The sequence below is a fragment of the Rhinoderma darwinii genome, chromosome 4, assembly GCF_050947455.1.
Source record: "Rhinoderma darwinii isolate aRhiDar2 chromosome 4, aRhiDar2.hap1, whole genome shotgun sequence".
NCBI lineage: Eukaryota > Metazoa > Chordata > Amphibia > Anura > Rhinodermatidae > Rhinoderma > Rhinoderma darwinii.
The window spans coordinates 150,479,950-150,495,230 of NC_134690.1; the positions used below are offsets into that span (position 1 = coordinate 150,479,950).

The following is a 15,281-nucleotide window of genomic DNA, read 5'->3' on the forward strand; positions in this document are numbered from 1 at the left end:
TCTGTCAGAACCATTAAAATGTACTTCTAGAGATCCACAGTAGTACAGTTTTCTTTACAGTTCATGAGTTTCCAGATGCGCTTCCAATAGGAGTTTCTGCAAAATGCATAAGGTGTTAAAGCTTCAAAGAAGTATCGTCCAGAACCATGTGACGGCAGCAGCCAATGGCTGGCTGTGGCAGTGATGTTTTGTGTAGCTTAGCACCTACTGAACCTCTACCAAATATGGCCACTAGGTGGTACTGCAGAGTTTGTAATTTAAGTTTGTATTGCAGTTTGCTTTTAGGACCACACCTACTGAGACAATTGGGCTAATACATACATGTAGCAAACTTAATGCACTGTGTGACATACAAATATAAACGCCTATATAAGAAATCACACACGAACCATTTCTAGCGAAAAATAGACAATATTTTAATAAGAGACAAAATAGTTAAAAACAAGTACATTGGCAGAAACATTACCCATGAAAAAGGATCCCCATATAGGTCGGGTCCCACAGCCTCATATAGTAAAGTGCAAATAGTGCATATAAGAACTGGTACGTATATCATGAAGTAAAAATGTATAGGAAACCATTCAATAGTTCTGAGAACCAGATAACAAAGAATATAGTTTAAGGAGGTCGACAGACCAAACCAATGAGGGGATCAACTCCAACACGCGTTTCGCATGTAGCTTCTTCCGAGGGCTAAAAGTTACGTGTGAAACGTGTTGTGGTTGATCCCCTCATAGGTTTTATCTGTCGGCCTCCCTAAACTATATTCTTTGTTATCTGGTTCTCAGCACTTTTGGATGGTTTCCTATCCATTTTTACTTCATGATATACATACCAGTTCTTATATGCACTATTTGCACTTTACCATATGAGGCTGTGGGACCCGACCTATGTGGGGATCCTTTTTCATGGGTAATGTTTCTGCCAATGTACTTGTTTTTAACTATTTTATTTCTTAAGAACATATTGTCTATTTTTCTCTAGAAATGGTTCGTGTGTGATTTCAGTTCGCTTTTAGGGTAACATACTAGGGCAGATTTACTATTTCCGTCTTTCTTTGTGCTTGCTTATAAGTTCTGACAAGTTGTTTTTAATTTGGTTTGATTTATTAATCTGGTGCATGACATTATATACATTTGGCGCATTATGCCAGGGTGCCTTCCACCTTGTCAGTCTCATTGTAAACCAAGTATTTACTGGTACCTATTGCGCCAAAAATTTGTATCAGAAACTGATTGTAAACTTTAGTAAATGTGTCAAAAAGTTAGACACTGCTTAACCATGCCCATTTTCTAAGTTTAGAAACAAAAATGTCGAATGAGGCGCAAACATCTTTTCTTTTTAGTGCAAATAAATGCCAAAAAAACAGGCGAAAACATAATAATTAATCTCCCACACTATTCTTTTATGCCTGTTTAGAGGTTGATTTATATCTGAAATGATACATCTAGCTTGTACATAAATGTGCCCACTTATTAGTAGAACAACCACAGGGAAATTAAATGTACCATGATTGTCCCTAACGTCAGTCCAGGAAATACCACCATTTGTTGAGGTCCCCAGCAGGACTTATGGTGTAGTTCTGTATGTCTGGAGGATACCTCTTTAGAATCATATCCTCTGATGGGCACAGATAAGTAAAATTATGTAAACGTACCATAAAATGTATATTCCCAAAGTACCATAATATTTCAATATCACACTTGTTAATGTGTTATTGTAACATAAATTAAGTAGTTGTGACTGTTAAATAACACATTCGAGATTAAAAACTTATAGGCCCTGGAAATGTAGAAAACTCTTGTAATGATGAGGGTGAAAGGTAAAACACTATTGCGCTGATAGTTTGTTATTTTATGTTTTGTTTAAATGGAAAATCAAAGCAGAAATAAATGTCATATGAACACAGCAGCAAAATCTTAATGCAACAGGTATGTGTGAACCTGGCCTACAGTTGCGTTTCTGTCAGCTGTAAATGTAAATTTTTTCATGGTCTTGAATTTTCGAGATTATTGTCTTTCTTAATCACTACTACGCTGAAGTTGTGTTTTTTTGAGGCCTTCAGTGTAATATCCCATCTCACTTTGAATTCTTGTGCTTGTTAAATTCGCTGATATCCGGATGATCTTCTCTTGTGCCAAATGAAGTAGAGAACTATTGCTAATACTATTATAACAATTACTACTATAGCAATTGCCACAGCAGTGAAATTGCGATCATACGAACACATCTCCTCTGTAAAGATAAAAACAAATCTCAGTGAGTTGTATAAAAACACCTCCCAAATGCAATGCTCTATAGTAATCGCCAAATGACATTTAGTCCAAAAGATTTATCCATCATCATACACAACCTAATTAAATAATTAATAGAATAGAACAGTGACCAGCAGCCACCCACCCTGATAGTCCTATCCAGCCGTGGAGGGGGGGGGGGGGTGCACACATGCATGAGATTCTCCCTTATGAAGTTTAGGCCTCATGCACACATCCGTTGGCCGTTGTACGACCGCTAATGACGGTTCCTTGAAACACAGACCGCACACGGATGGCTTCTGTGTGCAGTCTGTTGTTTCACGGACGAAATCAATGAAAAAGTTGAGACTGTTCCGTCAAAAACGGACAGGAGTAAGACCTGTCCTATTTTTGACAGAACGGCCGCACGGTTCCCGTAAAAACAACGAAAATGTGCACGGCCCCATTGAAATTAATGTGTCAGGGTGCTATCAGTTAAAAAAACTGATAGCAGCCTGACGAAGAATACTGAATTGGACATAAGGAGTCAATGTCTCAGTCTTCTTCATAACTCCCATCGATTTCAGCGAAGAGGGCTAGGCACGTGCTATTTACTGTGTGTGGCTGTAACAAGGGGATAACACTTTTTGCCAAGGGGCCTCCACCAACATTTATCTTGCCCTGTCTGAATGTAAAAAATGTTTAATATCTGCATGTGACACAGAGTGTAAAGCAGATTTTGGAAATAAAATTTAATTGATTACAAAAAGGATATCACTCAAAATGGCCAAAAAAAAATCAGCAATGTTGTTAAACTAACATTAGAGAAGAGCGAATAACTTGGAAGGCAAAACTGATATAATTTGTGTTTCATATTACTTTTCTTATCTACCACGTGGATCACATTCTAACTTGATGTGTCTAGCACATCACAACCTGATTTTATTATATTTCAATCTTTTATAACTATTCTTGCCATAAGCTGAAAGGCCTACCGCATGCACTATCATCATGGTCTGCAATGAGGGATTCCAGGACTGAACTAGACTGGAGAGCTTCCCTGTGAATTGATGGGGTTATCTTCTCCTTCTCGGTGCTACATAGGTAACCTGGGCTGTGAGCACCTCAACCCACATGATTCATTGGTTTTATTTGCTGTTGTACATTGCCATACCTCCCAACTTTTGAATCTCGAAAAGAGGGACATTTTTAAGCCACGCCCCCTAACCACACCCGATATCTCGCATAAGCACATCAGATCGCGCCCAGCTCCTCCTTCAAATAACAAGAGCATATTCTCACTGCGGATCTCTAGACTTACAAAAAAAACTATATGGATATTATAAATATTATGGATCCGGTTACATCTTCTTTGTTTTAGTTTTCGTAAGTCGGGTATATTTGTTTTTGCTTTGTTGCATCTATTGAGTATGATATGTGATGGATGGATGAATTTCTTTTTCATCATTCACAACCTCCGTTTGGTGGTTGTGGTATGTTTTTGTATGTGTACATCTTTTTGCTGGGTATAATTTGTATTTTTTTCTTCATTTGTGTCCATTGTTTTGCACTGTTTGAAGTTTTTGCACATATTTGCTTTTTCTATTTGTGCACTTGCCTCTCTAGGTCCCACTGTACCTGATATCCACTATAAAGAATTGGCTAGACCATTAATAGGGTATCTAGGGTACAGTTTGGAGGTTGGAGTCATCCCTTGAGTAGGGGCGTTACTCCGACTAGTGAGGGTGACTGATAGGGTATACAAGGGTCAGTTGTTTTTCTTGTTCTCTCAACTCCATGAACAAAAGAAAAAAAACGCTCTCCCCTCACGCTTATTATTATTTTTTGCATCATTATTTGTAGGGATAATAATTTTCCCTTTTTTATCCCAATTTATTAATTAAAGGTTACGTTTTACTATGTCGTTTTTTTGATCAGCTGATTTTTCTGTGATTTCATAGCTGAAAGGGTCACTAAATTTAAAACTCAAGTTACAAATCAATCTTCCTAAATAAGAATAAATGATCCTGTATCTACAGGATAGGTGATAATTCTCAATTGTAATTTAGCACTATACATTTCTGTAAATTCTCACTTTGCTTGTATTTTCCCGTATCCTTGACTAATGTGTGTACATTCTGTAATGTAAAATTTTACAGGATATGGATGGGCTATATCAATATATGATAATTTATTTAACACTTTTACCATAGCCAAATACCAACGGTCCCCCTTTTATCAGACATTTCACACTGGGGAGAGGTTGGCTTCAATGTTAGGTTCTGATAAACCCTTTGAACAGTGAATACTATTTTATGAAAGATATTTTAAGTGATGTTTTATAATAAATGTTATCCAAATGTGAACAATTTCCACAATTTACCTAATATGTCCAATGCATTATATTGCTCTGTCACCACATTATAAGTGCCCTATCTCCTACATAATGAGATCGGCGCTGTAATGTAGGTAACAACAGTGGTTTTTATTTAGAAAAACGATAAATTTTCACCAAGTTATGAGCAATTTTAGCTTTATGCTAATGACTTTCTTATTGCCCAATTGAGCGTGTTTTTACTTTTGACCAAGTGGGCGTTGTGGAGAGAAGTGTATGACGCTGACCAATCAGTGAACAATCAGCGTCATACACTTCTCTCTCCATTCATTTACTCAGCACATAGTGATCCTGCGTTGTTCACTATGTGGAGTCACATACCCACACATTAACGTTACTGAAGTGTCTTGACAGTAAATAGACATCGCTTCCAGCCAGCACGCAATGTCTATTAAACACTCCCGACACTTCAGTAACGTTAATGCGTGAGTATGTGACTGCACATAGTGAACAACGCAGGATCACTTTGTGCTGAGTAAATGAATGGAGAGAAGTGTATGACGCTGATTGGTCAGCGTCATACATTTCTCTCCACAACGCCCACTTGGTCAAAAGTAAAAACACGCCCAGTTGGGCATTAAGAAAGTCATTAGCATAAACCTAAAATAGGTCATAACTTCCTCAAAAATGATTGTTTTTCAAAATAAAAACTACTGCTGTTACCTACATTACAGCGCCTATCACATTATGTAGGAGATAGGGCACTTATAATGTGGTGACAGAGCCTCTTTAAAAAGAGGTTATCCGGGGACCAAAAATTGCATTGCATTAATATTTTTATGTAAAAAGAAGTCCTTTACTAATGTAATTTAGAATTCAGTACTAACCCAGTTCAAACTCAGTGAATTGTTCTCGGAAGTCCTGTAGCTCTTCTAATATTGATGACGCGCCGTCACGGCCCCACGTGACTGAGGGCTTGCTTCCTGTGCGGTTCGTGTCGGCGTGTTATCAATGGCATGACCGCAAGGTGCTGTAACATTGTCTATTACTGGTGTCCCCGAGCAAAGCATGAGCTGATACTCTGCCTGGGGACTCCAATATTGCTGCCAACGTCACTGTCCATATATGGACAGTGACGTTGGCAGCAGTGCTGGAGTCCCAAGGCAGAGCAACAGCTGATGCTCTGCCCGGGGACTCTAGCGATAGAAAACCCCTGAAGTCACAGACCAAATGTCGGGAGCAGTGCTGGAGTCCCCAGGCAGAGCATCAGCTAATGCTCCGCTCGGGGACTCCAGCGATAGGAAACCCCTGAAGTCACTGTCCATATATGGACAGTGATGTCGGCAGCATTACTGGAGTCCCCGAGCAGAGTATCAGCTGATGCTCTGCCTGGGGACTCTAATACTGCTGCCGACGTCATTGTCCATATATGGACAGTGACAATGACGTTGGCCGCAGTGCTGGAGTCCCCAGGCAGAGCATCAGCTGATGCTCTGCTGGGGACTCCAGTACTGCTCCCGACATTTGGTCAGTGACTTCAGGGGTTTCCTATAGCTTGAGTTCCCGAGAAGAGCATCAGCTGATGCTCTGCTCGGGGACTCCAGTACTGCTGCCGACGTCACTGCCCATATATGGACAGTGACAGTGTTGTTGGCAGCAGTGCTGGGGTCCCCGGGCAGAGCATCAGCTGATCCTCTGCTCGGGAACTGCAGCTATAGGAAACCCCTGAAATCACTGACCAAATGTTGGGTGCAGTGCTCGAGTCCCGAGCAAAGCGCTAGCTGATGCTCTGCTTGGGGACTCAAGCAATAGGCAATGTGACAGCCCCTTGAGGTAATGCTATTGATAACATGCCGACACGAACAGGAAGAAAGCCCTCAGTCCCGTGGGGCCATGTCGACGCGACATCAATATTATAAAAGCTACAGGACTTCCGGGAACAATTCCCCGGGTTTGAACGACACCATTTACTACCGAATTTTCAATTAAGGTACATTAGTAAGTGACTTCTTTTTACATAAAAATATTAATACAATAACATTTTTAAAATTCTTGGTCCTCGGATAACCCCTTTTAATGTCTCATGTGATTTCATATAATGTACAGCTGACAGCAAGCAAAAACACAAAAGGGAACATGCGACAGCTTAGTCATTTATAATGTATTCACATGATATGTGGTTTGTTTCCAAATGCCACTACGGAACTGTGACTGTCACCAGTTGTGGAGGTTAAAGAGGAAGTATATTTTTCAGCTGTCTAGTTGGGTCATACAAGTACATTATTTAGTCACACTACAATTAGTGAGATTGTGGTATCTGACATCTGGTGAATGCACACAATACACCATAAGGTCACCTGCACAGTATAAAAAAAGGAGAAACATTTGCACAAAATAGAACCCCAATCCCATTAGGCCGTTATTATTGGCCCAAAACGTGGAGAGCAATAGTTTAGGTAACATCTCATAAGCAATGGAAAAACAATTATAGTCCTCTTATAGAACACATATTGCAATATTACTGCTCTATATGTCTTAAGACGGTACCAAAATGAGATCAGTAATCTGCAGGAATTTTCTATATTGCATGTAGCACCCTCACAGGTTAGGGGGGGGGGGAGGAGTTTTTTTCTGTGTGTCAGACAAATTTGCATCCTTAAAGTTTTCTTCTTTTTTTTTATTAGGAACAAGATAATACTTCTATACAAAATAGTATCATAAAAAATAAAGCTAAAAACAAAATTAAATTAGTTATAAAATGTACATTTCAATTTACTTCCAGCTGTTTTTATCATAGTACAATATCACAACATGAGACAACCAGGTCAAGTTTCATAGTATATATTTGCAGTATGTTAACATACAAGGCATGATTATATGAATAATGTGGAATATGGGCAGAGAAAATCTACTGGCAACTCCAAGTGCCACCAAGAATAAATCAAAGATAGTTCATGGAAGGTTTGGTTAAAAAGGGATACTGGAAGAGGAGCATCAGAGGTTTTCCCATCACAGAAATTGATGGCATATCACTAGGATATGCTATAATTTTCTGATCGTTGGGTGTCTGACTCCTGGGACCACTAATAAAGCTCAAAATGAAGGGGCCTCAGTACTGGTTTAGCACTGTTGCCCCTTCACAGTTTTTCTCTGCACAATGGCGCTCCCGGTATATTAAAAAATCAAAAACCATTCTCAATGTGTTCTATGTCGAGATCCAATCAAACAAAGTCACAGCTGCTAAGTCTTTTGATGTATTAAGGTATGTTCACACGCAGTGTTTTCAGGCGTAATTCAGGCGTTTTTCACCTGAAAACAGTTCCGTATTTTCAGACGTTTTTGGTCACTGTGTGTGAACATACCCTTACTATGAGAATCTAATGACATTTCCTGTTCTGATTTCTGTTGGGTGCAGTACCGTTATATAGGCCTTGTCTGGATCCAAATCACCTAATACAGCAATATCTTTAACAAACTAAACCAACTATAAAAAAATAAGATAACTTTAAAGAGTCTAAAATACAGTCCATAAGACAGAGCGGGTTTAGGAGCATGGACATAGCTAATAATGGTGTACAGAATGAAGTGCACAATTTGGGAACAGCATAAAGCAGGGAATCATTTTAACTATAACTAGGCTGTCTGCTCTTTTTTTTCTCTCCAGAAACAGCACTACTCTTGTCCATGAGATGCATATGGTATTACAGCGCAACCCCATTAAAATATATAGGGCTTAGCTGCATTACCAGAAACAACTTATGGACAAGAGTGAAAATGTTTTTGGGAAATATTTCTAATCTCGGACAACCTTTTTGACATTTCCTTTCTCAAATTCTATGAATTAGTATTATTACTAGTAATATTAGTATCGCTAAGGCCCCATGCACACGACCATAAAAAACTCCAGTTTTTGCGGTCCGCAAAAACGGACCGATTCACTTTCATTGAACGCGGACACCTCTTTATAGCGCTACGGAAGGGTGTCCGTGCCGTGGAAATGTTCCGGAAATTATGGAACATGTCCGTTCTTTTGCATTTTGCGGGCCGTGCTCCCATACTTTAAAATGCGGCTGTCAGTCGGCGGCCGGCCGTGATTGCGGGCCGTGATTGCGGGCACTGTCGTGTGCATGGGGCCTTACTTAAAGAGGCTCTGTCACCACATTATAAATGCTCTATCTCCTACATAAGGAGATGGGCACTATAATGTAGATGACAGTAATGCTTTTTATTTTAAAAAAACGATCTATTTTCACCACTATATTAGCGATTTTAGATTTATACTAACGAGTGTCTTAATGCCCAAGTGGGCGTGTTTTTACTTTAGACCAAGTGGGCGTTGTACATGGGAGTGTATGATGCTGACCAATCAGCGTCATGCACTCCTCTCCATTCATTTAGGCAGCGCATAGGGATCCTGTTAGATCCTTATGAGCTGTCTTATACTAACACATTAACGATACTGAAGTGTTTAGACAGTGAATAGACATTCCACGGGATGTCTATTCACAATCTCTGCACTTCGTTACGGTTTCTATGGTAGTTACAGCAGAGGAAGCGTGATCTCGTTGTAACACATTCATTAGCATAAATCTAAAATCGCTAATAAAGTGGTGAAAATAGATCGTTTTTTTTAAATAAAAAGCACTGCTGTCACCTACATTATAGCGCCGATCTCCTTATGTAGGAGATAGGTCACTTATAATGTGGTGACATAGGCTCCTTAAAGTTACATCAATTGTTTCTGTCATGTCCATGACAATAATAAATACTGCAAAGGAAAAATGTAAGAGCAAGGAAAATAAGCATCTTTCACTCGCAAGGGCAGGGGGCCACAGTGTATGGTGTTAAAATGACACGGATGAAGTCAGCTATGATAGGTGAATGCGTGTGATTCAGATTCGTTCATATCCTGAAATCCGCCTTCGTCTTGTAAGCAGGAACACGAGAAGGATTATAAGTATCAGCCCCACAATCGCCAAGGCCACACCCGCTGGAACTAACAGTTTGTTTCTGTCTGGAAAACAGACTGTTTCTGCAATTAAAGTCACAGCAGAAATTTGCAGATGAAACGTCACATCTGGAGTAGATCTAACTGGTCAGTTTCATTGCTGTGCATGACGTGTCTGGTAAAACCAATGTAACTAACTCCATACATTTGTTATGATGTGTAGCTCTATAGACGCCAGTGGGATCTATGTGCAGTAAAAGCTGATGCAGAGAAAAGATAGTGGTATTACCTATACATTTACATACTCTAAACATCACTGTTAGGGCACATTCACACAGCCAAGTTAGATCGCCTTATTGCTTGCCAAAAGCAGGAAAGGTTTCCTACTTTCCACTACTGGGATATGTTCCTGGTTTTGTCAAGAAATATGGATGAAACATTGATTAAAAATATAAAATATGTTAACACTCCCTTGGAATTTGGTAGCACTGAACATAACAGCACATACTTGTAATGCAGTGAGCAGTTATAATAAGAGCAATTCCACCCACGTATAATGAAATTACCAGAGCAACATCATATGTTTTTCTCTATGACAAAAGGGTGTACATACCATAGAAGCAGGCCATGTCTGCTATGGGCCTCTTGAAGAAAGGGGGGCAGCCCTAGTCCTATGACCTTTGCTGCTGGGTGACTAAAAATGTGGGGAATTGGAGTAAGAGTCTTGTAAAGAGCATGGTAGGGGAGGCAAACACAAGGCCCCTTTGTCCTGGGCAGCAAAAGCCAGCACCATAATAGTAAGGGGTAGGCATTGTGATCTTTGCTATGTGCCCTCCTCTCTTCAAAGTGTGCCACTCGTAAGAAACCAATCATTTACAGCATTTAGAAACATTTCAGTATAGTGCTCGTGGGTGAATGGCAAAGCAAATGACACCACAGAGAACTATGAGTGTGTGTGTTATTCCGCACAATGAAGGCAATGGGAAGTAAAGCAATGTAGCGTATTATATGCAGTACAAAAGAGAAGTAGTATTGTTGGCCTGTTTAGGTAAATATATTGTCACCATAATAAACATTAAACAGTCCTAAACCACAAGTGTTATGCATAGCAGACAGTGAGTTCTTTAAAGTGTAGACATTATGACAGGTATTCAAGACTTCTACAAATTCACAGCCCACTTTAATGCTCATGATCTTACTATATGTGCGCTTGTTTTCAGGCTTGGATTCACATCTATTTTGATATTGCGCATGTTATCCACTTACCTTTGCCAAATGTTGCATTGTGAATTTCAAAAGCCTGAAGTTTGACCTCTGCTAATACTAGTTCCAACTTATCCCCTAGCTTTACTGTTGGTGTCCTTTTACACTTCACCGAGTACCCAACATCTGTAGGCAACAGCTTCAGTTTACCAGAAGTACCAATCCATCGTCCTGAAACAAGGTAGAAAATTGATCGGTAAGTAAAACAATGGGCCACATTAATCATGCCGTTTACGCCAGGTTTTAACATAAACCTTGAGAAAAAACGCGCAAATCACAGCGTGCAAGGAAGTTGTTGTCAAATTTGTGACATTTCTAGTCGCTCACCAAATTGGGAGGGCGTCTTCTCCAAGGAGACATAGTTTTGGTCAAATTTATTATAAGTATAAAGCCTCAAAATGGTGCAAATTTTGCCGCTCATAGCAGGCATGGATTTGTTTTTCTGCCTCTCAGAAAATGCCAAATTTTTTAAGACGCATGCTTCTTTAATACATTTGGAAAACATCACTCCAACTAGAAGGGCCATTGACTCTCATCTTTTCTTTCTAGGACCCCAAGCATCAGTGTGCCATTAAAGATGAGCATGGGTGTCATTTTTGTTAATTTAGACCCCAGTTGATAGTGTTGCCACATAACCCATGCTGTCTGTCTGTCATTGTTCTTGACATCTATTGTCAAATGCTGTTTTTCTAAAATTTCCAAAATTGTTTTTGCAATTAAAATTACTACTATAGTATTCCTAAATAACATGCAGATGCAGAATTGGTCATGGTATTCAATAACACTTTTATATGACGATATGAAAATGTCCTGGACATTGTTCATCATATATAAGTCCTACCTGACGATGCCACATAAAATTGAACAGAAACCTCTTCGATGTAATAAGTCTTGCTTTCCTGCAAGTGATAAATAGAATACAATGTATTAAATGGAAAATCACCACAAGCCCATCCCTTTCTATAATATTTTGTAGTGCGTCTGTAGGGCTCTTTTCACACTTGCACTATGAGCCTCCGTTTATGGTTCTGTTGAGATTTCCAGCACTTTTGACAGCAACAATAGCACACTATGATGAATCTATCACAGCGTCATGGCTTCTGTTATAAACGGGAATCATGATGCCAGTGTGAACAGTGTAAACTGTAAATATATCAGAAACCACCAAGTAGCTCAATAACTTTTATACAGATAGAAAACACCTAATACATTTTGTATGATTTCTATTCTGTACTCAATTAATATTATTGCATTTAGTCAGTGTATTTTTTTGTAAATATTCTGGTAATTTTTATAATTATTCTTTTGACATAAGAGTAAACAGACCAGACTCTGGTTGATCAGCAGCAGTCTGACTACTGGCACCCCCACCAATGCCAAGAACAGGGGTCCTGTGCCATCTGTTTGTAGTGGAGAGGTGGCGGCACATGCACTGTCACCCTTCATTATAGTAGACTAGAGATACTGAAACAACTGAGCACGTTGACGCCTCTGTATTTGTAATTTTTTTTTTTTTACATTGTGCTTGATGGAAAATGGGAAAAGGTTTTTTTTTACTTTTAAAGAGGCTCTGTCACCAGATTTTGCAACCCCTATCTGCTATTTCAGCAGATAGGCGCTGCAATGTAGATTACAGTAACGTTTTTATTTTTAAAAAACGAGCATTTTTGGCCAAGTTATGACCATTTTTGTATTTATGCAAATGAGGCTTGCAAAAGTACAACTGGGCGTGTTGAAAAGTAAAAGTACAAGTGGGCGTGTATTATGTGCGTACATCGGGGCGTTTTTACTACTTTTACTAGCTGGGCGTTGTGCATAGAAGTATCATCCACTTCTCTTCAGAACGCCCAGCTTCTGGCAGTGCAGACACAGCCGTGTTCTCCAGAGATCACGCTGTGTCGTCACTCACAGGTCCTGCATCGTGTCAGACGAGCGAGGACACATCGGCACCAGAGGCTACAGATGAGTCTGCAGCAGCATCGGCGTTTGCAGGTAAGTCGATGTAGCTACTTACCTGCAAATGCTGATGCTGCTGCAGAATCAACTGTAGCCTCTGGTGCCGACACGATGCAGGACCTGTGAGTGACGTCACAGATCTGCACTGCCAGAAGCTGGGCGTTCTGAAGAGAAGTGGATGATACTTCTCATCACAACGCCCAGCTAGTAAAAGTAGTAAACACGCCCCGATGTACGCACATAATACACGCCCAGTTGTACTTTTACTTTTCAACACGCCCAGTTGTACTTTTGCAAGCCTCATTTGCATAAATACAAAAATGGTCATAACTTGGCCAAAAATGCTCGTTTTTTAAAAATAAAAACGTTACTGTGATCTACATTGCAGCGCCTATCTGCTGCAATAGCAGATAGGGGTTGCAAAATCTGGTGACAGAGCCTCTTTAAGTTTTTTTATTTTTTATCAATTTTTTAGTTTATTTTACTGTTATTATTTTTTTTTTTTACTTGTCCCCCTAGGAGACTCGAACCAGCGACTGATGGATCGCTTGCATTATATACTGCAATACTAATGTATGGCAGTATATCGTGATACTGACACTCCCCTATGAAGCCCTGCCAGAAGCTGGGCTTCATAGGAGTATAGAGATGGCAGACCTGGGGGCCTTCATCAGGCCGAAAGGCTGCTATGCCAACCAAGGGCACCCCGCAATTGTGTCACGAGGGGGCGATGGAACATTACAGGGGGATTCCCGCACGTTTTAAGTCATTTAAATGCCACGGTTGCTATTGACCGTGGCATTTAACAGTTAAATTAGCGGGATCACACTCGTTACCCTGAAGTGTCGGCTGTAACACACAGCCAACACACTCGTTCTATGAAGCAGGCTCAGCCCCGTGAGCCCGCTCCATATTCCCCCACCCGACGTGCCCCATATATATAAGGCGGATGTCGGGAAGGGGATAAAGGTACATTTTTAACAAAGGCTTCTTCAAGATATCCTTATTACTACAAACAACCCTATACAGCCTCCCAAACCAGAGCCCAGTGAACTGCTTTCTGCTTCTGTCGTCCAGCTACATTTTTGTCTGGACAGCATAGTGTGAGGGGTGCAAACTTCACCAATGCCTCTCATCTGCTAGCATCCCCCACTAGTTTAAGGGTGCAGTCACACGTGGCAGATTTTGTTGCAGAAATTTCTGCGACTGAAAATCAGTTCCATTCATTAAATGGAACTTGCCGAAATCTATACACCTGCTGCAGAAACAGCTCCATTCAGATGAAAGCTATCGTGTAGAAGGTGCACTCCAACAATTTAATTTATATATATATGAAGAATATTTCTAGCATTCTAGACACAAGTATTCACTTTACGTGCACCACTTTATTCACAATCATTAATAGTCACTATTCATTCCTCTACTTCTACTGTATAAGGCTGGGTTCACACGACCTATTTTCAGGCGTAAACTAGGCGTATTATGCCTCCATTTATGCCTGAAAATAGGGTTACAATACATCGGCAAACATCTGCCCATTCATTTGAATGGGTTTGCCAATGTACTGTGCAGACGACCTGTAATTTACGCGTCGTCGTTTGACAGCTGTCAAACGACGACACGTAAATTGACATTTCTTTGCAACGTAATTTGAGCCGTTCTTCATTGAAGTCAATGAAGAGCAGCCCAAGATTTACGAGTGTCACAGACGCCTCGCATATTACGAGGAGGAGCTTTTACGTCTGAAACGACGCAGCTGTTTTCTCCTGAAAACAGTCTGTCTTTTCAGACGTAAAAGCCTCTCATCGTGTGCACATACCCTTAGACTGTGTGGCACAGCGCTCGAACTTGTGACTTTGAAAGCAAAGTCGTAATGCAGGAAATAAAAGCTCTTACCAGCGGTCACATTAATGATTAACAGGATTCAGATGGAATCTCTACAAAACAAGAAACTTGAGAAATAGTCAACTAAAAATGTCAAAATCCTTGCTCAATTTTTGCAGACAGCAGAAGTGTGTAAGCTTCTCAAGTGATCTTAGTGCTTCTCGTGCCAAATCCAGAGCTGTAAGTGGCTCATGATTCATTCATGACTATTTCACAATGGCTTTCAACATATGAAACCTCAAACAAAAACTTTCCAGCAAATCCCATTTTACCTGCAACACAGTTATCTATTCTATTTTTTTGTTTTTTGTTCACCAGCTGCAGTATACATACAGTACAATTGCTATAATCCAAGCACAATAGTCACTCCGGCACAGAACTTCCTAATACCCTGTATTACAATACCAAAATGTAGGGTCATTTATTTCTAAGTTCTCTGTGTTCATTATTCAAGTCCCGTGGGTGCTTAATTGAGCAGTCTCTGTCATCAGACATGCCCTATAATGTTAGGGCATCTACAACATACCCTCGTACATAGAAGTTAGTAGGTGCATCCTTGATAGGTTAGCACAGGTTAACTAATTCTGCCAAAAATAGACCATTTCTGCATTACATTGAATGTACTGTCTAGTACGCCATTGTTATTCCATTAACATACGGC

General features: G+C 40.0%; 1 protein-coding gene across 1 annotated transcript in view; it reads right to left on the reverse strand.

Annotated features, from left to right (window-relative positions):
* Positions 1-962: 962 nt before the first annotated feature.
* Positions 963-15,281, reverse strand: part of LAMP3 (lysosomal associated membrane protein 3) — a 36,571-nt gene continuing 22,252 nt past the window's right edge. Inside the window, exons 4-6 of the mRNA XM_075864054.1 lie at positions 11,622-11,679; positions 10,784-10,951; positions 963-2,235 (exon numbers count right to left, since the gene is read on the reverse strand). Coding sequence (XP_075720169.1) covers positions 2,102-2,235; positions 10,784-10,951; positions 11,622-11,679 — 360 coding nt within the window. The 3' untranslated portion in view covers positions 963-2,101. The remainder of the gene's footprint in view (positions 2,236-10,783; positions 10,952-11,621; positions 11,680-15,281) is intronic.